This window comes from Rhinichthys klamathensis, unplaced genomic scaffold (assembly GCF_029890125.1).
Source record: "Rhinichthys klamathensis goyatoka isolate OS25496 unplaced genomic scaffold, OSU_Roscu_1.1 h1tg000341l_1, whole genome shotgun sequence".
NCBI lineage: Eukaryota > Metazoa > Chordata > Actinopteri > Cypriniformes > Leuciscidae > Rhinichthys > Rhinichthys klamathensis.
This window is the reverse complement of record NW_026606855.1, coordinates 1,843,681-1,870,000: the sequence shown is the minus strand read 5'-3', so window position 1 is coordinate 1,870,000 and position 26,320 is coordinate 1,843,681. Positions and strand designations below refer to the sequence as shown.

The window sequence follows — 26,320 nt, the reverse complement described above, 5'->3', positions numbered from 1 at the left end:
CAAGAGTCACCGATTGATCTTTTGACAGGAATTAAACACAAAAATTATCATCACAGGATGGGTCGTAGCAGTCCGTCAGTGATGCTTTCTGGGGATGAGTCCAAAAGCTTTTGTGGCTTTCATTTGATTATGATTGGTTTACAGCATGACATCTACATATTTACATGATCTGGATAAAATATAAGTGCATTTGCCTGTTCAAACTCGTTGGAAGGGTGTTGTGGGTGGATGCGTTACTACCATAGACTGTAAAAAAAATAAATGACGTAGTGTCCGTGACATCACCCGTTGGTTTCTGAAGAGCATTCTTGAAGCCCAAAAAGTGGGCGGAGCCGGCCGTCGCCATCTTGGTAGCGTGTCACCGCGTGTCACAAACAAAAATGTGCAGCGAGGCGGATTAGCTGAGGTGACGTGACGCTAACAGACAGCAGACAAACGGCTAGTAGGGACATCAGCGGCAATCCACCTGTCAATCAAGTGGCCACGCCCTTAATTATGCAGAACTTTATGGCTTAATATAATTTAAACGGATGAGTTATAAAAAAATTCACCCTTCTCACAGTTGTCACGAAGGGCAAAATTAGCTATATAGACCAAAACCACTTTTTGCACCAGGCTGGAAACATATTTTTTTCTGCTGTAAAGTTGGGCATTTTAACATTGGAGTCTATGGGATTGACTCTCTTTTGCAGCCTGTCTCTAGTGGCCAGTCGATGAATCGCAGTTTAAGTCACTTCCGTGTCGGATTCAAGAGAGAGACTGGAAGGTTGCCGCTTGGTTACTACAGTTTGCATGTTTCTTAGATGCTCTGCATGTTTTTACTGCATAGTTGAGTCTATCTGAGTGTTTTCAGCAGCTTCTCTCAGTCGCAGGCTTCACAGGCGTTGCATTGGTACGCAGTGAATGAAGGCTTGAACACATGTTCTCACACGTCGGGCAGAGGCGTAAATGACGCTGCATTGATTGGGTGCTGGTGTGAGATCTGTTTGGCACCTGGCGCGGGTGTAGAGATCTCGCCGCTGAATGTTTAATTAACCGCGCCGCTTTATTAGATACGTCTGCACGCTCTTCATTTTCATGTTGCATCAGCTCCTCTCGACGGAGCCCTGCAGTATGTGTGTGTGTGTGTGTCGTTTAATAATGCCGGTTTCTCCCGCTTTACTGAGGTTTAGTTTGCAAACAGACACCAATGAAACACCAAATTAATTGCAATTAAAACTGTGTAGTGAAGCGCCGTTAATTACTGATCAGATTCCAGTAGAGGAAGTGGATTTAAGCTCTCATGGGAAGTGGTTAATTAAGATTTCAGAAGTCTTAATTATGACGTGATTAATATGAAGTGATTTTGGTCTAAAAAGATATATATATTTTTCATGTATCAGAAAATGCGTGTTAATATGTTGTGCTAAATCAGCTTTATTACTTTTTTTTATCAACCGTACACAAAAGTGATTCATTTGAATCCTCAGGTAGCATTTATTATTTTGCTTTTTTACGCTTATCAAACATGATTTTTGCTTATTACAATTCACATTTAACCCTTAATTTTTGTATTAATATTTTAACAGTTTTAATAATATCGTTACAATTATTCATTTTAATTTTAGTGTAGTATTAAATTGTTTTGTTGTTGTTGCTGCTGTTGTTGTTGTTGATGATTTAATTATTAGTTCCCAACAGTATTAAACTCATTTTACAATAAACATCATCAAATGGCGTGAGTTTGGGGCGGGTCTATTTTTTTTAGACAACCAATGACAGACTTGTTTGTTTTCCTAACTGTAGTAACGGTAGAACGGTAATTGACCGTTCGCAAAGACCCGCCCCCCTTAGTTACTGTTGCTATGTCCGACAAGCTACGCTGCTCTCACACACACACACACACACACACACACACACACCATGTTCTCACGCAGTGAAAAATACATTGCGGACTGACAACACGCTGACAGACAGGACAGACCAGGTTACTTTTCGGTTACTTTTGATATTAAACATATTAAACAAAGTCTCACCTTTCAAATTTGGTCATTTTTTAAAAAGAAATTTAAACAATAAATACCGTTTTGTGGCTCTTTAATGTGTCGTGACAGATCGCTGTAGAGCATCAGTTAAAGCTGCTCGTGATCCGATCATCTCTTCCTTCTAGTTCATGTATAGCATCAAATAAACATGAATGAACATCAGAAGGAATGTTGTTTTAACCGCAGAAAGGCATCAGTACACCGTTTTTCAAATTCAAATCCTCCCATGTTAATCTACTAACTCTCCTGACTGCTTTGTCGGACAAAATGGTCGGATGGCGAAGTGTGATTGGTCAGATCACCTGTCAATCAAGCTCCCTGCGAAGGGTCAATTACAATGTTGTGACCTTTTATTGTGTTGCTTGTTTGCTTGCATCAAACGTGATTTTTATTTAATTTAATTTGTTAAAGGAGTCATAATGTAGTATTAACTTTGATACCCACGCTCTATTATAGTCATTTCATGCCCTTCTAAAAAAGAAAAATTGGAAAAAAATAAACACAGAGCTCGTTTGACCCTTATTTCTGAATGCATTATTGTCTCGCGAGATCTGATGCGAGGTTTTGGCTGTCGTGGACGGTCATTTTAATAATGCAAATGAGGGGCGCGTTGATTGGTGGTAGGAAGGAGGGGGCTTGACACCGCAGGTAACTTCAGCATATCATTCCAAAAAGAGATCATGGCGCAAGTTGTTAATGAACCCGACCTGGCCGCGACCTACGGGATTCAACCGTATATGTTTGAGCCAGACTCTGAACCAGAGCTGGAAACGGAAGAGGAACAACAGTCAATTGAAGGACGTCTACATCAACATGTCTCTGAATGGTAAAGACAATTTTTTTGACTGAGACATACATTAACATCAGTAACGAGCTAAAACGTTTTTTTGCTATTTTCTCCCACATAAGTTTAGCTTTAATTTAATGTAGATTACATTAACGGAGATGTAGTCTACTTTATTTTCAGCTTACAGTGGTTATAGAGATTAACGTTTGCTATAATGTGTTGTTTTTGCCTTTTTTGACGTTGTGGTTTTTTAGATATTTAATCATTTTCATCTGCAGACATGTAACGTTATGTTTTTCTTTGTTTATTAATTCTTGACTGTTTTTTAAATGTATCTATCCTTATCACATACATTAACCGCATTAGTAGTTAGCTGCTGTTTGTTACACAAAATATAGTAATAAAAACACAGTCTTACCGTTTCAAATTCAGGCAAGTCCCTGATTGTTGGAATGGCACCTTTTTCCAAACGTAGCTTCGATGCCAACTTCGCCTGATATTGCCCCAAATTTGTAAAAGATTCTTTTGTGAAATGTTTAGCGCAGACACCTAACGTTGAGCAAGTTGAGATGGTTGTTGGAACAGCGTCATTAAAAATAAATTTCATCCTCTTGTCCCTTGTAGTTTGGTCAGTTTTGGGTAAAGAAAAAACATTAGAATGTGGATTATGACAGTCAACCACAGAGCAACTCACGTGTGCACTACGTTCTTGCATCTTTCTTGACTGAATATGATGGGGAGAGGGGCAGGGCGGGCCTCCTCTGCGGTGTCCATATATGGTATATCCGGCCCCGTCTTGACGTCATGTCGGGGGAGAAATTGAAATCTCGTATTTGAGTGCGCGTGCACGTTGGCTAGTTTAAGAACCCTGGGGTAAACAAACGCTTCACTTTTGAATATCGGCATCCCGGCAAATGTATAATCGTTAGTCAATCATAACATACATTGGTTCTCATAGAAAAGTGAAAATTGCACATTATGACTCCTTTAAAAGATAGGCAGTAAAAACCTTGAAATAACGGTCTTAAGTACTTGTCCGAACTTCAGAGTAAAGCCCCGCCTACTTCTAGTTTCGCTTCTACAAATATTTTTGAGATTGTTACAGATACAGATCTTGAGTCCGCTGGGAGTACCTTTCCTAAGAGAGGGTGTGTTGTTTCCCATCAGCACCTATTAGAAACAGGACCACTTTATCATGACAGGGAGGAAGGAAAGAGGAAATTAAATCCTGATAATGAAATAAAAAAGGTCCACAGGGACGATCCGTCACGGTGGAGTTTAGCGGACAATTGGTGGCAGCTGATTTCAGTGATTGAAGCATCACTCTCAGTTATTGATTATGTTTCTGTTGTAGTTTTGCTTGGAGAAGGAAAAGTCGCCATTTGCTCTCCATTTAATCTGTGTGCTGTTTAAGAGAAACTGTGTAATAAAAGCAGGCGTCAGGATGGCCTCGCGTCACTGTTTCTGATGTGCTTGTGTGTCTTTGCTCTGAACATTTGCTCTCAAACTCTCCAATTACACGAGAGCTTTGTTTTGATTGAAGAAATAATCCACTTCAGGACACTTGCAAATCAGTCCAGGCCCTTGTGTTGATTTTCTGCGGTGTGTGTGTATGATCCTTCACAAGTCATTTGCATTGGAGGTTCTCAGAAAATAAACATTAAGGGAGGGTTTACCTACAAATGAACATCCTGTTATCATTTACTCACCGTCAAACCCATACGCCTTTCTTTCTTCCGCTAAAGTCACAATGAAAGTCAATGGGGTCCAAAACAAGCCCATTGACAAGTGCTAAGACTTTTTTTTAAAACAACAAACAAAAAACTATATATATATATATATATTTTTTTTTTTTAGTCTTAGCACTTGTTAAAATTATATATTTTTCTAAATTTTAATTTAGAATAAAGTTTTCTAAATATTTTCTAATGGCAGATGAGAATAAGTAAAAAAAATGTAATAATTAATTTGTTGGGAAATATTCCTTTAAGGTCAATGGTTGATATATCCATGTGGTGAATTTATTAAAAATATATTTAAAGAAATTATTAAAAATAAATGTTAACCAATAATAATAACATTATTATTATAAAATGTATAATTTTAATTGTAAATTTTATTAATACAATTAATTAAATTTAGGTTTCATGATGTTTGAGTGAATGATGACAGAATTTTAATCTCTTATTGCATAGATTTCATATTTACAGATCTGTCACGCACTGCGAGTGTGAGGCCTCACGAGCATCGGTGATGAAACACCTTTTTTCCTCATCTTCGTTCCTCCATTACAGCACATAATGCCAGTACATGATCTCTCTCGTTCCAGCTGTACTTTTGTGTGTGTGTGTGTGTGTAATGAGATCTGCTGGCATACTGTGGATTACATTCTGTTAAACATGTTGATGTCATGCATTACTCTGAGTGTGATGGTAGGGGTGGGCGGCACGACCAAAATGCTCTCAGTATCACAAGATATAGTCATTTTTGCTGAAAATCCAATTTTGCATTCTTTTTATTTATTTTTTGCATTAAAAACCATGTAGTAATGCTTATTTTTGGATGATTCCGTCAATGAAATACTTTACAAATGAAAGGCATTTTATTTATTCAATTATGGAACCTGATATATTTTTATATTTTGGATATATGCAATATTTCACATACCTGAGCGAGTCTCTAAATGCAACTGTTACAAAAAATTTTTTTTTAAAGAAATTATATTTAATTTGTTTCATTTATTTAATTAATTTTATAATAACTTTTTGTTTTTATTATTACAATTATAATTTTTATTATCATGTTCATGAGTTAGTTTCAGTCTCTAGATGCACACATCACAAAAACATGATTTTATTAATAAAAAAAAAAGTATTATAAAATTTAAATATTTCAACCCTTTCTTTTTAAAGAATATTTTTGTAATAAAATTGTATTATTATTATTATTAATTTACATGTATTATTCTGCGTGCCACCGTTTTGAACCTCTGACATCAAGGATTTAAATGCAGCAGCTACAAAAAACATTTTCATTTTTATTTCAGCAATAGCCATGTGAATGTGTCCACCGCAGTCAAAGCACTACCGCAAAATACTTCGTGACACATTTCTCCCGACACACACTACGCACCGTTCTACATGATGGGAATGAAGAGATATTTAGGCCCTGAAGCTCGTCACCATGTACCGTTTAAAGACATGTTGTGGGTGATTAGAGCACGTTTACCGCGGTGAAGCCCTCATCTGACAAGCCTCTTGATTGGGATGTGATTTCTGCAGCGTCGGCCCTCTGGAGGTCTGCGGCTTTGGTTCTGCTGAGCTTTAAACTCAATTGATGAGCAATCAGATGTTATTGGGTTTTGTGTGAATGGCTATTGATGAGCTGGCCGGGGTTCCTGTCAGGCGGTCGGGTTTTCCTGGCGGCAAACGTAGGGTGGATGAAGAGAGAATGTGAGCTAGTGGATGAAAAATGTTGTTTTTTTTACCCCTGCTGTGCGATTTGTACGATCCTAAACGCCTCCATTCAGGAAGCTTTCTCTGTGTGCTTATAGGCCTTTTGGGCCTCGACGGGAAGAGCCACACGCGTTTCGCCCTCCGCCCATCTAATGAAAACATGATTCCATAAATAACAGGACAGATATAAGTAAAGGTGTGAATCATTCCCTTTTCCTGAGCGGCGTGCCGTACTCAATCTTCCTGTGGGATCGAGGTTACGCAAACAGACCCGTCAGGTGTGATCCAGTCTGTTTTGTAGTCATCAATCAACTTTTATATATATAGCACAATAAAAGCAACAGTAGTTGGCCATTGTGCTGTACAACAGGATAAATATCTTTTAAAAAAACCGAAGCGCCGGCGCCCTCAGATCACTTGGACGTGGCTGTAGTTACAAGAGGTAAAAACGATATAAATACTGTCCGTTTTCTCACACAAACCGCTGGTTTCGTGTCTTAGGCCATCAATGTGTACTTAACGAGTCATTAAACGAGTCATTAAATCATGTTTAATTTGGACTTCTCTGTGCATGCTCTTTGAGGTGGTGACCATAGACCTGCATTATATGACTGACAGACAAGAACGGTTTGAGCTAAAAATATCAAAATGTAAACTACTGCGGACAAAAAGACACCTACATCTTGGATGCCCTTGAGGTAAGCTAAAACATACCAAAAATTTATTTCAAAGTGAACTATCCCTTTAAGTCTAGATCTCGGAAACATCCGCAGTCTTTGTTGAGATGACCTCAATGATCTTGAGTTATTTAATTTCAAAAGATCAGAGAGATATTTTGGAGGTAATCCGTTCATGGATTTAAAAACTAAAAGCTGAATTTTAAAATCAATTCTGTAACAAACTGGCAGCCAGTGCAACGAATGCAGTATTGGGGAAATATGAGATTATAATATCAAAAGTCTGCCTGCGCAATTCACCATCTGAAGACAACTAATATTGGATTGACTCAGTCCGATATAAAGTGAATTACAATTGTCAAGTCTAGATGAAACGAACGAAAAGATCGCTCTCTCAAACTCTGCAAATGTTAACTACAGCATTTATCTGTTTATCAAATTTAAGAGCAGAATCAATAAATAACACCCAAGTTGTTCACAGACTGTTTTACATAGTCATCAAGAGTTTTATAGAGGTATAAAGTGCTTGAAGAACCACTGATTTGGTTGACGAGGTTAAAGAACAATAAAAGACGCCCAGAGACTCAGCAAGTTGTTTTTATGTCCCTTGGTAAAAGACAACAACTGATTTCCTGAAGGTTTCTTACTCCACCCTCAAGTCTTGAGTTATAAACAGGGGTGCACATAACTGGTACGCATGCGCGACATTAATCAGAAATGCGTAATGCCACTTGTGTTATTACGCACCTTTGCGTACTTAAAGGGTAACTGTCGCCAAAATGCAACCTATGGTCTTTTTGTTAATCTACCCGAGGCAAACTTTCATTTAAAAGCATAATTAGAATGGAAACGCCACTTTTAAGTTTGACCGTATTTTCGTTTTCGGTCAAATTGCCTTTTGAATGGGAGAGCTAGGGGCACGTATATGATAGCATCAAAAATCGCTATTTTTAAAACACTAAGAAGGCTCGACCCAACATGAAACTTTGCTGGAAGTATCACCAGGGGCTCTACACATGAACTCGAGCATTGAGAACATTGTTTGTGTACACAGAGTTTACTAAAAAGAAAGATTTTGAACAACTCACTGTGTCTGTGCCAGAACAGTAACACCGGCATTTTGTCAGTCAAAAATAGTCGATCTCCGAATGCGAATGAACTGACTCTGAATTTTAGTATTGTTTCTTATATGAGGATCCTTTTTCAAATACAAGGTCAATATTGTTTTTCACTAACGACAAAACAACAAATTATTCGTGAATTTATATGTAACTAAGCTTTAGGAGCTTTCTATCTTTACTCTCCTCCCTGTTGAGTTGCATTCGGAGATCGACTATTTTTGACTGACAAAATACCGGCTGACACAGCTATAGTGAGTTGTTCAAAATCCTCACCATGAAGTCTAATGAACTAAACAATCAAATTACACTTCAAATAAAAAAATTTCCAAAGATGTTTTCTGTCATTTTAGGTAGTTTTTTTTCACGCTGATGTAAATTTAAGTGTTCGTTTTTTTTTAAATAAGTTTGGTCTTTAGTTAGTTATTTGATGCTATAAAAACGGAGATGTGACGTCATGATTGACAGCTGTGATTGACAGCTTCTACACTGAGGAGGACTGCACTTATTAAGACCACGCTACATATGGGGTGAGTACCAAACACCATCTCCTGGTAACTCACTAAAAAAATTATGTGCACCCATGGTTATAAACTCAAGTATAAGTGCAAACGTCAATAATAGTGATGCTTGACTTGGTGAACACCACTAATGAATTGTCTCAATAACTTGGTTTGGTTGTAGCAGCAGTTCGTGACTGGGTTAAGGAAACGTTCTGGTGAAATGATCCCAATCTTTCATCTCGATAAGCAGACGTATGAAGAGCGCCGAGGATCAAGGCTCGGAGAGGTTTCCTCTGGAAGTGAGACGAGTGTGTCGGGTTTGTAACCTTTGTAGTGCCAGCCTCTTTGTGCACGACGCCGTCTCATCTTCAGAGGAAACACTTTAATGCCGTTTTCATATCAACATGAGGCATCATATCAACTTCAGCTATCACATCACTCCTCTTTTATCTTCCTCACCTCGCTCATTTATTAGCCTTTCTTTTCAACGATTTTCAGGAATGATGTACTGCGGTCCTGACACTGTATTTTGGGTTTTAGATTTAACATGAAATGTCTTTATTACAACATACATATTTATCTGTATGTTTATATAAATATTATGTATGTTGCAATAAAGACATTTCATTTAATTGAATTTTTTGTGCTCTAATGACTCAATATTTCCCTGTATGTTTTATATATATATATATATATATATATATATATATATATATATATATATATATATATATATATATATATATATATAAATTTTGAATTAATTGCATTATGTGGCAATTACTTAATATATTTAATCTCAAATTAATTACTTAAATAGCCCCCAAAAGTCATTATTGTTTTAAATAAGAAAATAAGCAAATAGACATTACAAAGAAGCAGCTTTAGAGAAATAAATATATATATTTGATTCAACATAGAATTTATTAGACATTAAACTTTTAGGCTTCAACAGCCATGAGGGAGAGTAAATGAAGACAGAATTTTCATTTTGGGGTGAACTTTACTTTTAACGGGTTATATATTAATATGGAAAAATGTAATTATTTTTTATGATACGCTAAATATGAAACTAAAGCTGCCAGTAGGTGGTGGTAAATGTCTAAATGAGTAAGTCATTGTGAATCATTGGTTCACCCGATTGATTCTCTCAAAACGTGGATTCATTCAGAAATTAAACACTGTTGTGTGTTACTCGGACACACACATCAGTTCTACTCTGGCTTTATAGGTAATATTTTTGTTGGCAAAATTGAGCAAAAGCAAGACAATATTGTGTCTAAAATATAACACAATATTAACTTATTATTTATTGAACTGCTGTATAAAATCAATATCACATTGGCACTCGTGCTATTCTGGACAAAAACGGCACTTGTGTGATATTGCTTAACTATATCATATATAATATAAATATGAGACAAAAGCTTGTACATACTCATACAAACTCAAAAACTCATATCTTGAATTTTAGGGGTGCAATCTGCAGGCTGTTGCCCTGCTTCATGTTCATCACATCATGCGTGTTAAATGCGTTAATTTTAGCGCGTTATTTTTTCCCCATAACTAATTACAATAACTTGTTAAATTGACAGCCTTAACATGTATATATATATATATATATGTATATATACACACACACACACACAATATATACATATGATATACATATGTGTGTGCCTGTACTGTACATATATATATATATATATATATATATATACACACACACACACACACCCATACATACATGCAAGTTAATATTGCTTTGTGGTTTTATATCAGTGGATATAAATGAAAATGATAAAAAAAAATGCAAACTAGAATTTTACAGTTTTAGTTCTTTTGATTAAACATTATTAATCTATCTTGGCTTCTTTTAAGTCTTTTCAGAGCAGATACATAAACAGCAAGCTCTATATTACACATCATCAAACGGCTGGAAGTATAGAGATGTAATGTTTAGCGCTCGGCCATGCATACTGAATGAGAGGTACAGAACTTCAAACCCAAAAGTTTCCCAGCATCCATTTTTGATCCTACTTCGATTGAATCAGCACCCTCGGGTCTGCCTCCGATTTCTATTTCTGTTTTATTTCATAGTGTATTTTTGGTGCATATCTAATAATAATAATAATATCCCAAGGTTCCGGCTGTGCTTGATGTCATTTCCTGACTTAAGATCTTCCCTTTGAAGGGCAGCGTGAGCGTTTCCCCCAGCTGTGAAGAGATTAGGGTGTTATTAATATAAATAAAGATATTAATGTAGCAGGATAAAGTCATAAAGTTGCAGTCATTTTCATCAAATCCCATGCTGCCATTGTTTTCATCATCAGGGTCATTCATGACGTTTTATGTTCATCCGTCAAGTCGAGTCACCTTCATTTATACAGCGCTTTTACCAATATAGACTGTTTCAAAGCAGCTTCACAGTGCTAACAGGAGATTACAGTAACAGACAGCGCCGCCGCTCCCACCACGCGCATCACGCTCTGTGCGTAGGGCACCAAGTGCTGAGGGGGCACCAAAAATAGCCTAATGAAAAACCAATCATCAAACTTCTTGTTATAATCAGATTCAGCGCGTTCTTCCTCTTCATTCCGCAGCGGCGCCGAGCAGAGACAGAGAGCACGTCAGAAACACGGGACAGGGTGTGTGTGTGTGTGTGTTCATGTGTGTGTTCATCTGAGCCTCATTGGTCTGTCACTGCTCGTCAATGTCAGAATATTTGAGATGACCAATCAAATCAAAGTAGGCAGGCTTTATGTTCACAGACGCTGAGCGCGAATTTTAACAGTGCAACTCGACGCTTCAGTGTACGGTCAAGTGCGAGATAAGATGTAAGTAGCTAAACTTAACTTTATTTGACAGTTTTTTTAGGTCATAAATGTTAAACGAATGACAAAAAATAATTAGGCAAACTAATATAGTTTTGTCTAATTTCGCCATTTTGAACTGAAAATAGGCCTATGTAACATGTAGCCTAGTGTAATAGTTTAGGCTACTGTCATTGTGAGGGGACAAGAAACATGAACAAAGCCGTTTTCATCATGTTAGGCACAGGATTTATAATGAATGTGTACATATTGAGAATAAAATACAAATTGTAACCTTTAGTAAATTAAAAAAGCCAACTTTAGGAGGGGAAGAGACAGGGCAAGATAAAAACAAAGAGAAAAAGAGTGTGATGCTGATGAGGAGAAAAAAAATAATCAGCTGCCCACTGACATGGTTTTAAAGCTGTTGTTATCGAATTTTTTTTTTGCCTTCACAACATCTTAAAATGCACATCTGTAGTTCAGAAAAATCCCAAATTTTCCCCGAACACCCCTAACTAACCTGCCTCAAATTCGGGATCCCAGTGATTATAAAACCATGCCATTGCATGGTAATGAAACTAGTTAATAGTAAGCATTAGACCCTAATCTAAAGTGTTACTTTTTAGCTTTTTAATTTTTTTTATAAATCATACCCTCATTGGTATTTAGGCCCCCCTAAATGAAAATCCTAAATGAAAATGTTTTTTTTTAGGGGGGGCGGGGGGCATCATAAAGGAATTATGCTTAGGGCACCAAAATGGCTAGCAGCGGCACTGGTAACAGAGATTGTTTGGCTTTACAGCAGCTCTAGAATAAAGTTATTGTCCAGCTAAAGTTAGTTTTGATTGATTCACTTCTGTTGCAAAGATCATTAGTTATTAATTTAAGGGCCGCTAACACAACACCGTTCTAACAGAAAACCCTTAATGCGCTGTTTACACAACAACAGTGTCTGGCGGCTCGAGAACGCAAACCATGAAACAGGTCCCAAGGTGCAGGTGTTGAATAATTATGAAAAAAAAAAGTTATCTCCGCGCAAACTTAAAAAACAGGAGTCTTATCTTTCCCTATGTGTCCTCACGCTGAGTCAGGAATCTCAGGATATGATCGGGAAGCTCGTTTGGCTGGTCACGTCTCCAGCTGGTCTCTGATGCCCGTTTCTGTGCCAGACACTGCAGACTGACACACACCTCGCCCACACAGACACACACTCGTGTATTCGGGCGCTGAAAGGGTGTCACTCACACCTGAGAGTGAAGCCCGGACACAAGCTGTGAGGGGGACGAACTTTCATTGTGCTCTCTTCTGTTTTCTTCTACTCTATTCTGTTCTCATATTTACATCAAGAGTTATTGTTTTTCTTGAAGGTCTCTCCTCATTGGTGCACTGGGCTGGTTTCTGCAAACAAGTATAATGAATAGACACCTTTTTTTCAGTTTCACATGAATCGTTTTTCCAATCAGCACTTCTTCTTAGAGCCGATTGGCCGATCACACAGGATTCAGTGTTACATGGCCTTGCTAATGTCTTTGTGTTAGAAGTTAGAGTTGGAGTTGTTGAGCGACACAATTGTTTTCCCTAAAGCAAGACTCATCCCCAGGATTTCCATTTTTCAAAGAATATTTAAAACATTGAATACTAGAAATTAATATTTAATTTTATTAGTAATAATCAAAAAATTTATTTACATAGATTATGATATAGTTATATTAATAGTATTAACATTTGTGTGTGTGCGTGCGTGCATATCAATGTGTATAAGTGTATATATTTATAATATAATTTATAATTTGTTTTATTATTTTGTCCAAAATTCTGAAACCACTAGTAAAACTGGTCTTATTTTGCATTTTTATTTATTTCATTCTTTTTTCTATTACAATTTATATTAGTTGTATTATATTTTGATATTATATAATATTTTTATTTATTTTTATATGTATGATTTAATTTACTGTATAGTTGTAGCTATATATAATAGAATATATTTGTTTACACACACGCAGATATGGATGGATGGATGGATGGATGGATGTAGATAGATAGATGGATATAGACAGAAAGATAGATGGATATAGACAGATAGATAGATGGATATAGACAGATAGATAGATGGATATAGACAGATAGATAGATGGATATAGACAGATAGATGGATATAGACAGATAGATGGATATAGACAGATAGATAGATGGATGGATATAGACAGGGATATAGACAGATAGATAGATGATAGATAGATAGACAGATTATTCTTTTGCAGTAAATAATCCCTGCACATCACCACCAGATTCCTCTAATTTGCATCTACAACACTTTTGTAAAATGTGCTATTTTTATCTCCTTGAGATGTTGTCATCAGTGTGTTTTAATTGCAGGGACAGATGTGAAAGCGTAATTAGCATTGTGCTTACTGATATGAATGTTAATGCTATGCCTTCCCCTCAGTGTGCGTGACATGTCGTGGCTGCATGTTTAGCCTGGCGTTGAGCCTCCATCTCCTGCTCTGTTTCATAGTAAAGTTGCTGTTTCGTTTTAGTTTTTTAAGTCATTGTAGTTGTCTTTTCTTTTACGTCAATTATTTTATGTTCTTTTCTTTTTCTTTTTTCCTCGCCCTCCCCCTCCTCCCCGTACTCTTTATCTATAATTTACCCCCCATGTTGCCCCTCCCATCACAATCACCCTCCAAGACGTTGCCCTTCCTCCTACTGTCCCTTCATTGACCGATGCCACTACTGACCATGTAGCGTCCAGTCCTGCCGAGCGCAGCGGTCCCGCTCCTTCTGCCCCGCGGGATGTTGTGGCGTCTCTGGTGTCCACTCGATTCATCAAGCTGACCTGGCGTCTACCTGTCGAACCGCACGGGGAGAACATCACCTACTCTGTGTTCTACAGTCTGGACGGCACTAACAGGTGGAAATGTATTTCTATAGCACACTTAAAAGCATCAGAGTTGCACCAAAAAGTGCTGTACAATAAAACATTGAGCATATAAAAAAGAAACCATAAAAAGAAACCATGCAGCATACAAAATATAAATACATTAAACAAAATACAATAAAAAGTACAAATAAAAACCTTTAACTAATCTAATCTAATCAGAGGCCAGAGAACAAATAAGATTTAAGACCTGATTTAACCTCACATTTAAGGGCGGACTGTTTTTAGGCTATAGATGCTGAAAGAGCGGTTTATTAACCTCTGCAGTTGTTAAACGGGTGGTTGATTATGATTTCACTTTTTTAACTTTAGTTAGTGTGTAATGTTGCTGTCTGAGCATAAACAACAGTTGCAACGCTTAAAGTTCAAAGCAAAGGGAGATATTTGCTTTTTAAGGACTACAACAAACGGCTGGTAGGGACTACACGACATCACTAACCCTAAAATTAACATAAACCCCGCCCCCGGGAACACACAGTCCATGTTGAGAAGAGGAAGAGTTGTTGTAGTAAAGCACATTTGTGAGTCTCTGCTCAAGCTGTCGCATCCGTCTTTTCACATGCAATACAGTACGTAACACAAATGCAATAGCATGTCACTGTAGGCATCTTACAACAGTTCCCACACGAGCGATTTATAGATTATCATGACAGAATATGCTAGTTAAAGATAGTTAACCACATCAGCTACATTAATTCATCAACTAACCATTCAGATGTTGTCACTTCTTCTTGAGTCTCTTCGTCATTGTCCGACTTCGGTTTAAACATAAAAGGCAGAACAGTTTCTGACATTTTAGTGCTTGTCTGTGAGGTAATCGGAGCTGCTCACACACACACACACACACACACACAAGCTCTTGAAGCTCCGCCCTCTGTGCCGGGAGCAGCTGCTCATTTGCATTTAAAGGGACACACGAAACAACGCGTTTTTACTGACCCTCAAAAAGTATTTTGAGCTGAAACTTCACATACAGAGACATACTGTGGACAACAGAGACTTATATTACATCTTGTAAAAAGGAGCATTATACCACCCCTTTAAAGGAACAGGATACACAAATTGTAACACTGCTAATATTTTGAATAGCATACTACACATACTTATTCTGCAGTATTCACAAGGATGCAACCTAATGTTTAGGATTTGGGAGAACTGAAGGTTAAATTAAGAAGAGATCATTGGAAACCTTTAATCGACCACTTATCTAAATATTTGATGAGATGCGTCCTTATTAGTGTATATTCTGTGTGCAGAATGAGAATTTTCTGAATAAAACACATAAAATATATGGATAAACTACTAGAATTTATTAAATTAGTATACAACCAAATCATAGTGCGAAAGGTACTGCATCCCACAATGCAATGCGTTCTATGTACCATTTCCCATGTGACATCCAGGGATATTATTATTATCTAAAACTTAAAAACATTTTTGTTAATTGAAATAAATCTGAAATAAAATACATTTTATATATATATATATATATATATAAAGTTGAAATAAAATGTATATATGTGTGTGTGTGTGTGTGTGTATATATATATATATATATATATATATATACACATGTACATATGTTACATATATATATATATATATATATATATATATATATATATATTATCTTAACTAAACGAAATGTTAAGTTGAAGCACAAAAATTACTAACTGGAAATAAAAATAAATTTAATGACAAATTACTATAAATTATACTAAAATGAAAACTGAATATCTAAAAATTAAAGCTATTTCAAAATATTAATGAAAGTACTGGTGACCTAGACACTTATCTCTTTTTGAGTACATTTTAGTCTGATTATTTGATTAAATTTAATTATCTAGCTATCAATTTGTACTATAAACAAAGTTATCTTTAATCATATATATATATATATATATATATATATATATATATATATAATTTTGCTTAGCAAGAATATCTTCAAACTGTTTCTGTAGAAGATTGAGAATCAAACTCATACTTGCATTGCATAATGAATTGCATATATTTCGTAACACGTCGACACAAAATCAAACCATAAACCTGTGCGTTCCCGTACTTTGACTAGCATGTCTCAGACCTTAAAACACTGGTCATATCTCATATTACTGTGGTTTCCTCACAGGGAGCGTGTGGAGAACACCAGCGGACCGGGAGAGATGCAGGTCACCATTCAGAACCTCGTCCCCGACACCAAGTACACGTTTCGGGTGGTCGCGTCCAACGCTAACGGCCCGGGCGAGAGCTCTGCCCCGCTTACGGTGGCCACCCAGCTGGAGGGTAAAACAGCAACACACACATGTACACACTTCAAGCACAGGTTTGACCACTAGCCAGGTCTGAGGTTTCTCTTTCTACACCTCTCGCACGCCCACACTAGTCCTGTTTGTGCGTGTCCAAAGCTGCCGCCCGCTTGTTTACAGGAAGGAGTTGATCTGGGACTCGCTGCTTGTCTTGAGGTTTCTTCACAGACAGGCTCTTTCTGTGTGAACTTTGCTGTACAGGCTGGGACTCCTGAATGAGTGTGGAACTGTACACATCGGGCAGCATCTGTCAGGATGGTTTTCCTGGATACAGGGACTAGTGTTAATGAGTCGAGAGGTATGGTCGGAGCTGTCAGGGAAGCTGATCTCACGGGATGAAAGGAGACGGTTGCTCCTGGTGTGTGTCCACGGTCGAGCGGAAACACCAACTGCCTGATGTGCATAGCGCAGATACAGGCGAAAGGAGAAAGAAACTGTATGATATCTGACATGTAGTGTGCGAGATCAGCATTGTGCATCCAGAATCAAATAGTAGGGATGAAAATTTTTGCTGATACCGATAGTTCTTTGTGCTTGGAAGCCGATATCTGATATATTGGCTGATAAATCGAAATCCAAATTTTTATATAATTTTCAGGGCCTGATTTCAAAAACAAAAGTCTCACTATTAAAAGCGATGTCCCAAGCACACAATTATGATGTTCTTATTATAATGTAATGAAGCTTATAGGACAGACTTGCGCTGCACATGTTGCACTGAACTGTATTTTCCTTTTTTGAAGTGATTCCAATCATATTTCAAGCAATTCAAAACCATCATGTTGAACATCTGAAGTGTCTCAGCTGAAGGACATAATACATTATTTATCAGCTTTAATGAATCGGACAAATTTTCTTATTACATTTAAAATGAACATATGTCATATACCGATATGGTGGCCGATATATCGTGCATCCCTATAAAATAGTAGGCCAATGGGGCCTGGATGGTGCATTATTTTTTGGTGGATATTCATAGTTTGTCAAGTCATGCTAATATTGCCCACAACCCCTGGCAACATGTTTTGTCTTAATGTGCATGATTTCCCATGTTCTTCTGATCAAAAAACATTACGTCTCCTTTAAAGTCACCTGTCTAATAACAAAAAATCATGTTCCAATCCATTTCTGATGGATTAATTGCCAACTTCCATTTTTTTGTTTCTTGTTAAATATGCCATTCGCAAATACACTACAGTTCAAATGTTTGGGTCAGTATGATTTTTTTAAATATATTTTTTAATACTTTTATTCACCACTACTTTTATTTCAAATAAACACTGTTCTTTTGAACTTTTTATTCATCAAAGAAACCTGAAAAATGTTTCAGTTTCCATAAAATATGAAGCAGCATATCAGAGTGATTTCTGAAGGATCATGTGACACTGAAGACTGGAGTAATGATGCTGAAAATTCAGCTTTGATCACAGGAATAAATTGTGTTTTAAAATATATTCATATAGAAAACTGTTCTTTTAAATTGAAATAGTATTTCGCAGTTTTTACTGCATTTTTGATCAGATAAATGTAGCCTTGGTGAGCAGAAAAGACTAAAAAGGGGTCTTTAGCGAGACAATTTTTGATACTATATTCTCAACCCATAGCAAATAAAGTACTTTGAGTGTGCAGATGAAGTTGGGACTCATCCTAGTAAAATCGGAAGCGTTTGTTATTCTGTAGATATCCTGCACTTCCCGTTTGACTTATACGGACGAAATGAATTAAAGCAACACAATTTTCTCTTTCTAGGTCTTTCTAGGTTACAACTCCTCCGTTTCCTTTACATCCCACACGTGGACCACAATGCATTTCACTCGTTTGAAGTGTCGAAATATCCTCAGCGGGATTCTGATGCTGCTTTCTCGCCAGAATATCCTTCTTTTACCATGTGATACTGTCATTATTTAAAGTATCCAGCTGCGGTGGGTTGAAACGTGTCGTCTTTTGTCACTACGCGCTGTTGAAGTTTGCAAAAGCAAAAAAATATATAAGTGTCAACCAAAAGAAAAAAGAAGCTTCAAGTAGAACTGGAAGACTCTGAAGAAATTACTTCAGTGGTCCTTTGTGTTTTCAAACATGTACTTAAAGCTGAAGTACAGACAAACACGCCGTCGTTTCTTCTGCTCTCCTTCAGTTCTTGTTCCTAAAACTTTATAAAAACAGGAATAACTTTAGTTTTGTGCAGATTTATAGCGGTTTTTCTTTTTTAGATGTAGCTGATCTTCCTCTCTTCTTGCATCTCTCAGTTCAGGTACCGGGTCCGGCCCCGAATCTGCAGGTGGTCTCAGTCGGACCCGCTTCAGTCGCTCTGAGCTGGGAGAGACCGGTCAACGGGAACGGGGACATTCAGACATACAAACTCTTCTACAGTGAGAAGGGAGACTCGGAGCAGGTGAACGCTTCATCATCATCATCATCAGCTCATTAACATATGACTGCCCACATTTACATTTAGAAACTTGACCTTAAACTAACAAAGAATTACCATGATATCATCATAGTATTTTTATAGTTATACCATGGGGGGGGGGAGGTTTACATCGTTTTTTTTTTTACATTTATTATTTTTACATATATTTTTGCACATTTACTGTGATAATACCAAGTTTTTTTTTACATTTATTATTTTTACATATATTTTAGCACATTTACTGTGATAATACCAAGTTTTTTTTTTACATTTATTATTTTTACATATATTTTTGCTCATTTACTCTGATAATACCAAGTTTTTTACATATATTATTGCACATTTACTGTGATAATACCAAGTTTTTTTTTAACATTTATTATTTTTACATATATTTTTGCACATTTACTGTGATAATACCAAGTTTTTTTACATATTTTTTTGCACATTTACTCTGATAATACCAAGTTTTTTTTTTACATTTATTATTTTTACATATATTTTTGCACATTTACTCTGATAATACCAAGTTTTTTTTTTACATTTATTATTTTTACATATATTTTTGCACATTTACTGTGATAATACCAAGTTTTTTTTTACATTTATTATTTTTACATATATTTTAGCACATTTACTGTGATAATACCAAGTTTTTTTTTTTACAGTTATTATTTTTACATATATTTTTGCTCATTTACTCTGATAATACCAAGTTTTTTACATATATTATTGCACATTTACTGTGATAATACCAAGTTTTTTTTTAACATTTATTATTTTTACATATATTTTTGCACATTTACTGTGATAATACCAAGTTTTTTTACATATTTTTTTGCACATTTACTCTGATAATGGCAAGTTTTTTTACACATATTTTTGCACATTTACTGTAATAAAACCAAGTTGTTGTTTATTTACATGTATTTTTTGCACATTTACTATGGTAATACTTTGCTTTTTAAATATTTTGTGCATGTTTTCTATGACAACACTTTTTTGGCATTTGTGTTGGACACTCGTGATGTTGTGTTTTAAAAAAAAAAATTTAAAGCAACATTTACTCTGGTAATACCATGTTTTTGGCACAGTTGTTTTAGACATGTACAATGGTAATGTGTTTTTTTTTCTATTCATTTTTTTCTATTCATCATTTTCAGTTTTCACACGTAAAGATGGAGGGTGACCATATCAGGGGTTAATCACATAGTTTTAAAGAAATAGTACAGTAAAAAGTACAGATGCAAAAGTGCAGATTTAGTCCTTCATGTTGTTTGTGTTTGTCCTGCAGGACATGGACGTCACGGGTCTGTCCTACACCATGACGGGGCTCAAGAAGTTCACAGAGTACAGTTTCAGGGTGGTGGCGTACAACAAACACGGGCCTGGCGTCTCCACCGACGACGTTGCGGTCCGAACGCTGTCTGACGGTGAGCTTCATGATTAAACGTGTTGCTTTGAACCTCTCGACTTCTTTGATTTTTCTCTCTCTGCCTTGACTTGGACTTCAAATAGCAGTTAAAAGTGCCTTTACTACTGATGAAGATTTGGCATTCATGCTGATTTGTCAGTGAATTGATCTTCGTATTCATGAGCATGTTTTTGTGTCAGCATTGTCTCGAGACTCGTCAAAAGACTGCGCCGTGTAAGTGACATGCTAACATGATTCTATAACGTGAAACAATTAGCATTCAGGAAGGCGCATGTTTCCATTGGTTCAGTGAAGCTGTTTGGTTTTACGGCGTACTTGACACAGAAAACAACTGCCTCTGTTTCCCAGCTATATGAAGACTGCACACAATATCGATTTTCCAGTTAATCTGATTCAGATTTATTTGATTAATTATTTGAGTAAAGCTCAATTGCAATGCGCAATCTGCTGGCTGAATATAGAGTTTGTTCAAGACTATCGTCTGTTTGTTTATATTCCTTTATTAAAAATATATATTTATTGTTTAATTTATTTTTTTAATCTGATTCAGATTTATTTAATAAATTACTGCTCAGACTTTTCCTCAGAATAGAATAAAATGTGTCTTAAAAAAATGTATTTAATTTAAATTTAAATATATTAATTAAAAAATGTTTATAAAATGTATATTTGATATAAATACAAATATTTAAATAATCTTTATTTATAGTATTTTATTATTTTAAAATTTTCTAATTATTTTTAAAATAATTATTTATTATTTGATGCTCGGATATACACTACCGTTCAAAAGTTTGGGGTCGGTACGATTTTAAATACTTTTAAAAGAATTCTCTTCTGCTAACCATGGCTGCGCTTATTTGATTAAAAATACAACAAAAATCAGTTATAGTATTAAATATTATTCCAGTGTAAATCAGCTGTTTTCTGTGTGAATATATAGTAAATTGTAATTTATTCCTGTGATCAAAGCTGAATTTTCAGCATCACCAGTGTCAGTGTCTTCAGTGTCAAATGATCCTTCACAAATCAGTATAATATGAGGATTTGATGCTCAAGAAACATTTATTATTATTATCAATGTTGAAACAGCTGTTGGTCTGTCAGTTGTACAGTTTTTTTTTTTTTTAGGATTCTTTGATGAATAGGAAGTTCAAAAGACTTTTGTAACATTATAAATGTCTTTACTGTCACTTTCAATCAAATTAATTATTCCTTGATAAATAAAAGTATTGATTTCTTTCCTCCAAAAAATAAAAATAAAATTCTCTCTGACCCCAAACTTTTGAACGGTAGTGTATATAAAAAGCTGAAATACTGAAAGTATTAAATAAATATTGAATAATAGGTGTTTTATATATATTAGATTAATTATAAATATATCGATATATCTGTGTATTCTCTTGCCCATTTTTCCAATTTGCCACTGTCCAAAATTGCAAACTCTCATTCAAAATCACTTTGATGAAGAACTAACTTTGTGACCATTAAAAAAGCAGTAAGAAGAACTTTAATGCACAATGAGGTATTTTAGAGGACAGCATCTCCGCTTCAGGAGCACGACTATTGCCAGATTTTGTCTCTCTCTCTCTCTCTCTCCTCCGGGAAGACAGCGGGCATGTGACAGGTGGTGTTGTAATCGTACGCTCTCACTCCACGGCGGAGCGATTTGGGACGTGACAGGAAGTGTAACGCAAGTGTAAATAATATAACGAAGTGTTTTATTAAAGTGAGCCGTTAACGTTGGCAAGCACACAAACACACACAAACAACGGCTGCTACTGTCTCTGCCGTCAGTGCAATCCTCCAGTGTTCATCTGAAAGAACAAGAGATGTGGAAAAAAGCAGAATAAAGGAGGAAAAAAAACACCCACGACTGCATCCTAAAATAAACACCCGTCACAGAGTCTTTGAATGTGGGTCTCTGTGGATAAACCAATTATTTCATCGCAGCTTTGCAGCTCGGGTTGTTGGAGCGGCGCGTGTCGCTGGGCTTTCGGCCTTCGCTCAATAATAAATCTGATTTGTGTTTCAGTGCCGAGCGCCCCTCCGCAGAACCTTACTCTGGAGGTCCTGAACTCGACGGTAAGATCCTCTTTTATTACTAGTGTCCCGGTGCTCAATGTGTTAGTGCTGTAGTGATTAAAGATCTGCTGAACCTGCATCAGCTTTTATCATTGTGATCTTGATGAAGACTCACCAGGTCAGAAAAATTACCATGTTCCCACACTAGAGCTGCACAATTAATCATTAAAAGATGGCGATCTCGATTCAAACACCCACGCCATCTTATTCCTAAATGATAGCTCTGTCTATTAAACCTTTGACGGGTACGATCACAGCGAACGTTCAGATCTGCTGCTGACAAGGAGAGGTGTGTCGTGTGTAGATATGAAACCGCTTCACGACCACACTGTATAATTATTTCTGTTAGTTATTCAAATCATCACTGAAGTACTGGACTAGAAGTTTATATATGGCATATAAACAGTAATGTCTGAGGTAGCGATCAAAATAGAGCAAATCACCTTTTGAAAGTAACTTGGCATTTCAAGTAGAGATCAATAACATTGTTACACCAGTAGACGGCGACATGTGACTGCTAAAAATGTATTTGTCATTGAACGCTGATTTATTCAGTAATAAAACAAGTGAAGTCATTAAATCATTCATTCAAACCGATATTTAAAAAAAAAAAAATTTACATATTTTTTTAGTGCAGCAATTTTGTCAAAACCTCGAGTAAATTACATGTTATTTTGTTTAGTTGTCTATTCATAATTGCGGGAGAATCGTGATCTCTATTTTTTATATATATAAATATGTATATTAATATTAATGGCAGAATAAATACTAAAATGGTGTATAACCACTTTATATATGTTTTTATTATTATTTATTTTTTGTGTTGCAGTATTTAGAATATGGGTGAAAATGTGCATAACTGTCATCAGAACAAAACATTTAATGGGCTTAAAAATAGGCCAATTTTTCCTTATGCAAAATGGAATATGGGTGAAATTGTCCTTCTTTGTCATAAATAATTATGACAGAATGCAAGTCAAAAATCTTAATGCCCTTAAAAATAGACCAGTTTTTCCTTATGCAATATATCTTAATTCTTTTAATTTTGGGGTGAAATGTGACCCGGACATGTTCTTGTGAGGTTCATCCAATTATGACATTTTGGCAGAAACTATAGTTGCCACTGTACATTTCTGTAAGTGCTTTTGCTAAGTTTCTTTAAGTCCATTAAAACGAATAATTATTCATTAGTCGACTCGAAAACCCAAAATAGAAGTTAATGTTTAATTATCAGAACCGTCCAAATGCAGGAAGCTTTTATAACTTCACACGTTTCCCACCGCCAGGACTGGATCTTCTCCTGTTTCATAAAGCGTTCTTGGGTTTTTTCTTCATTCATTATTGCGTAGCCTGAAGGCTGTGCTTCTCTCAGCTGTCTTTCTGAAATGAACTCATGACACATGACAGCATTAGCTCTGACAGCTCTCTGGCTCACACACTCTTTTCAGGTGCACCTCTAGACGTTTATATAATACGCTCCCAGAAGCCTACCTGCTCAATTAAAATGCACTAACTCTACTCATGTTGGAAGCTCACCATGTGCCCTGTTTCATGCCCCAGAGCATCATGGTCCGCTGGCAGGCGCCCCCCCCTGGTACCCTGAACGGAGAGCTGATGGGATATAAACTACGCTACCGGAAAGGACTGAGGAGAGCCGACGCTATAGAGATCTCAACCTCACAGCTCTTTCAGCTCATTGATGGTATTACCAATCGGATTATTTTAGTATTATTTATATTCTATTACAGTATTGGTAACACTTTACAATGAGGTTAATTAGTTAACATTAGCTAAATACACTAATAATGAACTGCACTTCTACAGCATTTATTAATCTTTGTTAATGTTAATTTTCAACATTTACTAATACTTTATTAAAATTAGTGAATGCACTGTGAACTAACATGAGCAAACAATGAACAGCTGGATTATTATTAACTAACATTAACAAATAGAGTGACAGATGTATTGCTCATGGATAGGTCATGTTAGTTAATACATTAACTAATGAACCTTATTATAAAGTGTTACCACAGTATTTATTAATGGTTTGAGTTAGCTTTTTTATATATACCGGTAGTTTCAGTTTTCAATTTAGTTTTAGCCATTTTGCTATGTGCTTTTGTCATTTGTAGTAGTTTATATACACTGCCGTTCAAAAGTTTGGGATTGGTAAGATTTTTCATGTTTTTAAAATAAGTCTCTTATGCCCACCAAGGCTGCATTTATTTGATTATTTATGACAATTTAAAATAACTGTTTTCTATTTGAATACATTTTAAAATGTAATTTATTCCTGTGATCAAAGTCTCACATTACTCCAGTCTTCAGTGTCACATGATCCTTCAGAAATCACTCTTAATATGATGATTTGGTGCTCAAGAAACATTTATGATTATTATTTGTTGAAAACAGTAATTTATTTGAAATATATTTTTTTGTAACATTATAAATGTCTTTTTGTACTGTATTTTTTTTTATCAATTTAATGCATTCTTGCTGAATACAAGTATTGATTTCTTTTATTTCTATACCGGCTGCCAAATTATGAGATAATATTAAATATATATATATGGCTTGATCAATGTCAAAATTGTGGCTAGTAACTTTGGAAAACCACAAGCTTTTAGTTGATTGGGCTTTTATGTTTAGTTTTTATCACTGATAGTTTTATTGTTCTTTTATTTAAATTGATGCACTTTTTAAAGCACTTTGTAATTTCTATCTGTGATTGGTCCTATATAAATAAAGTTTACTTACTTACTTAAACACAGTGACTGGTGAGCTAAAAAGTGAATGTCAAGCCCTGGTAACATATATATATATATATATATATATTGCGTATTTAATTCACCAAATCCTAAGCTGTTTTTTGGGGGGGTTTTGCGGTCTTTAAGGTCTGGAGAAAGGAAAGGTTTACACGGTGAGAGTGTCGGCCACCACTGTGAACGGAACCGGACCAACGACGGAGTGGATCGCAGCGGAAACCTTCGAGAACGACCTCGACGGTAAGGAATCACACAAACAAACACATCCTTCACTTTCTTCCCTGCTGCTTCTCATTGGTGGAGTCATCCCTGCGGCCCAGTGATGTGTTTGTCCGGGATATGGCTGCCTGGCGTAAGAAAGGAGAGACTCTTTGACTGATGATTCACAGATAAGATCACCGTCTGACGCCGTGAGACGCATTACAGCTTGTACAAAAGAGAAAACAAAACACCAAAAGGAATAAACACATCAAAACAGAGTACAAATAAGTAAGCTTAATGACTTAAACATACCTAAATATCAAAGAAAATACCAACAAACAAGTAATCTTGATACAAAGAAAACAAATCAAAACAACAACATAAAGATAACCTTACCTCTAAATCCTTTTAAACTCCTTGCAAACCGTAAACCTTTGACGCCATGACCATGTATGTCTGGGTCTCGTTCCGTACTGAAATATATGAATATGAATATATTTCAATATATATTCTTCAATGAATTTGACATTCACCAATGCCATAACACAAATAAAACCCAAGATCAGAAAATTAGATACTACACAAAAATAAACAATAAATACATTGTTTAAGGACTATGAGAATTTAAAAATAAGAAAGCAGACAATATAAAACAAAGGTCATTAACACGGGATGTGAGGAACTTGAACGAGTGGCGTTATCTCTGTTAGATCAAACGACAGACTTCATCAATGCTGAAAGAGCCGCCGCATAATTCACTCGTCCTTCCACTGGAGAGGAGTCTGTTTAAC

General features: G+C 36.0%; 1 protein-coding gene across 5 annotated transcripts in view; it reads left to right on the top strand.

Annotated features, from left to right (window-relative positions):
- Positions 1-26,320, top strand: part of LOC130106435 (neogenin) — a 138,267-nt gene that overhangs the window by 93,067 nt on the left and 18,880 nt on the right. For 4 of the 5 annotated variants that reach the window (XM_056272555.1, XM_056272551.1, XM_056272554.1 and 1 more), the window contains exons 8-14: positions 14,072-14,294; positions 16,453-16,607; positions 18,877-19,022; positions 20,335-20,473; positions 22,511-22,560; positions 24,121-24,262; positions 25,458-25,568. In XM_056272555.1, the coding sequence (XP_056128530.1) occupies positions 14,072-14,294; positions 16,453-16,607; positions 18,877-19,022; positions 20,335-20,473; positions 22,511-22,560; positions 24,121-24,262; positions 25,458-25,568 (966 nt within the window). The remainder of the gene's footprint in view (positions 1-14,071; positions 14,295-16,452; positions 16,608-18,876; positions 19,023-20,334; positions 20,474-22,510; positions 22,561-24,120; positions 24,263-25,457; positions 25,569-26,320) is intronic. The other variant, XM_056272553.1, reaches the window with a different exon arrangement.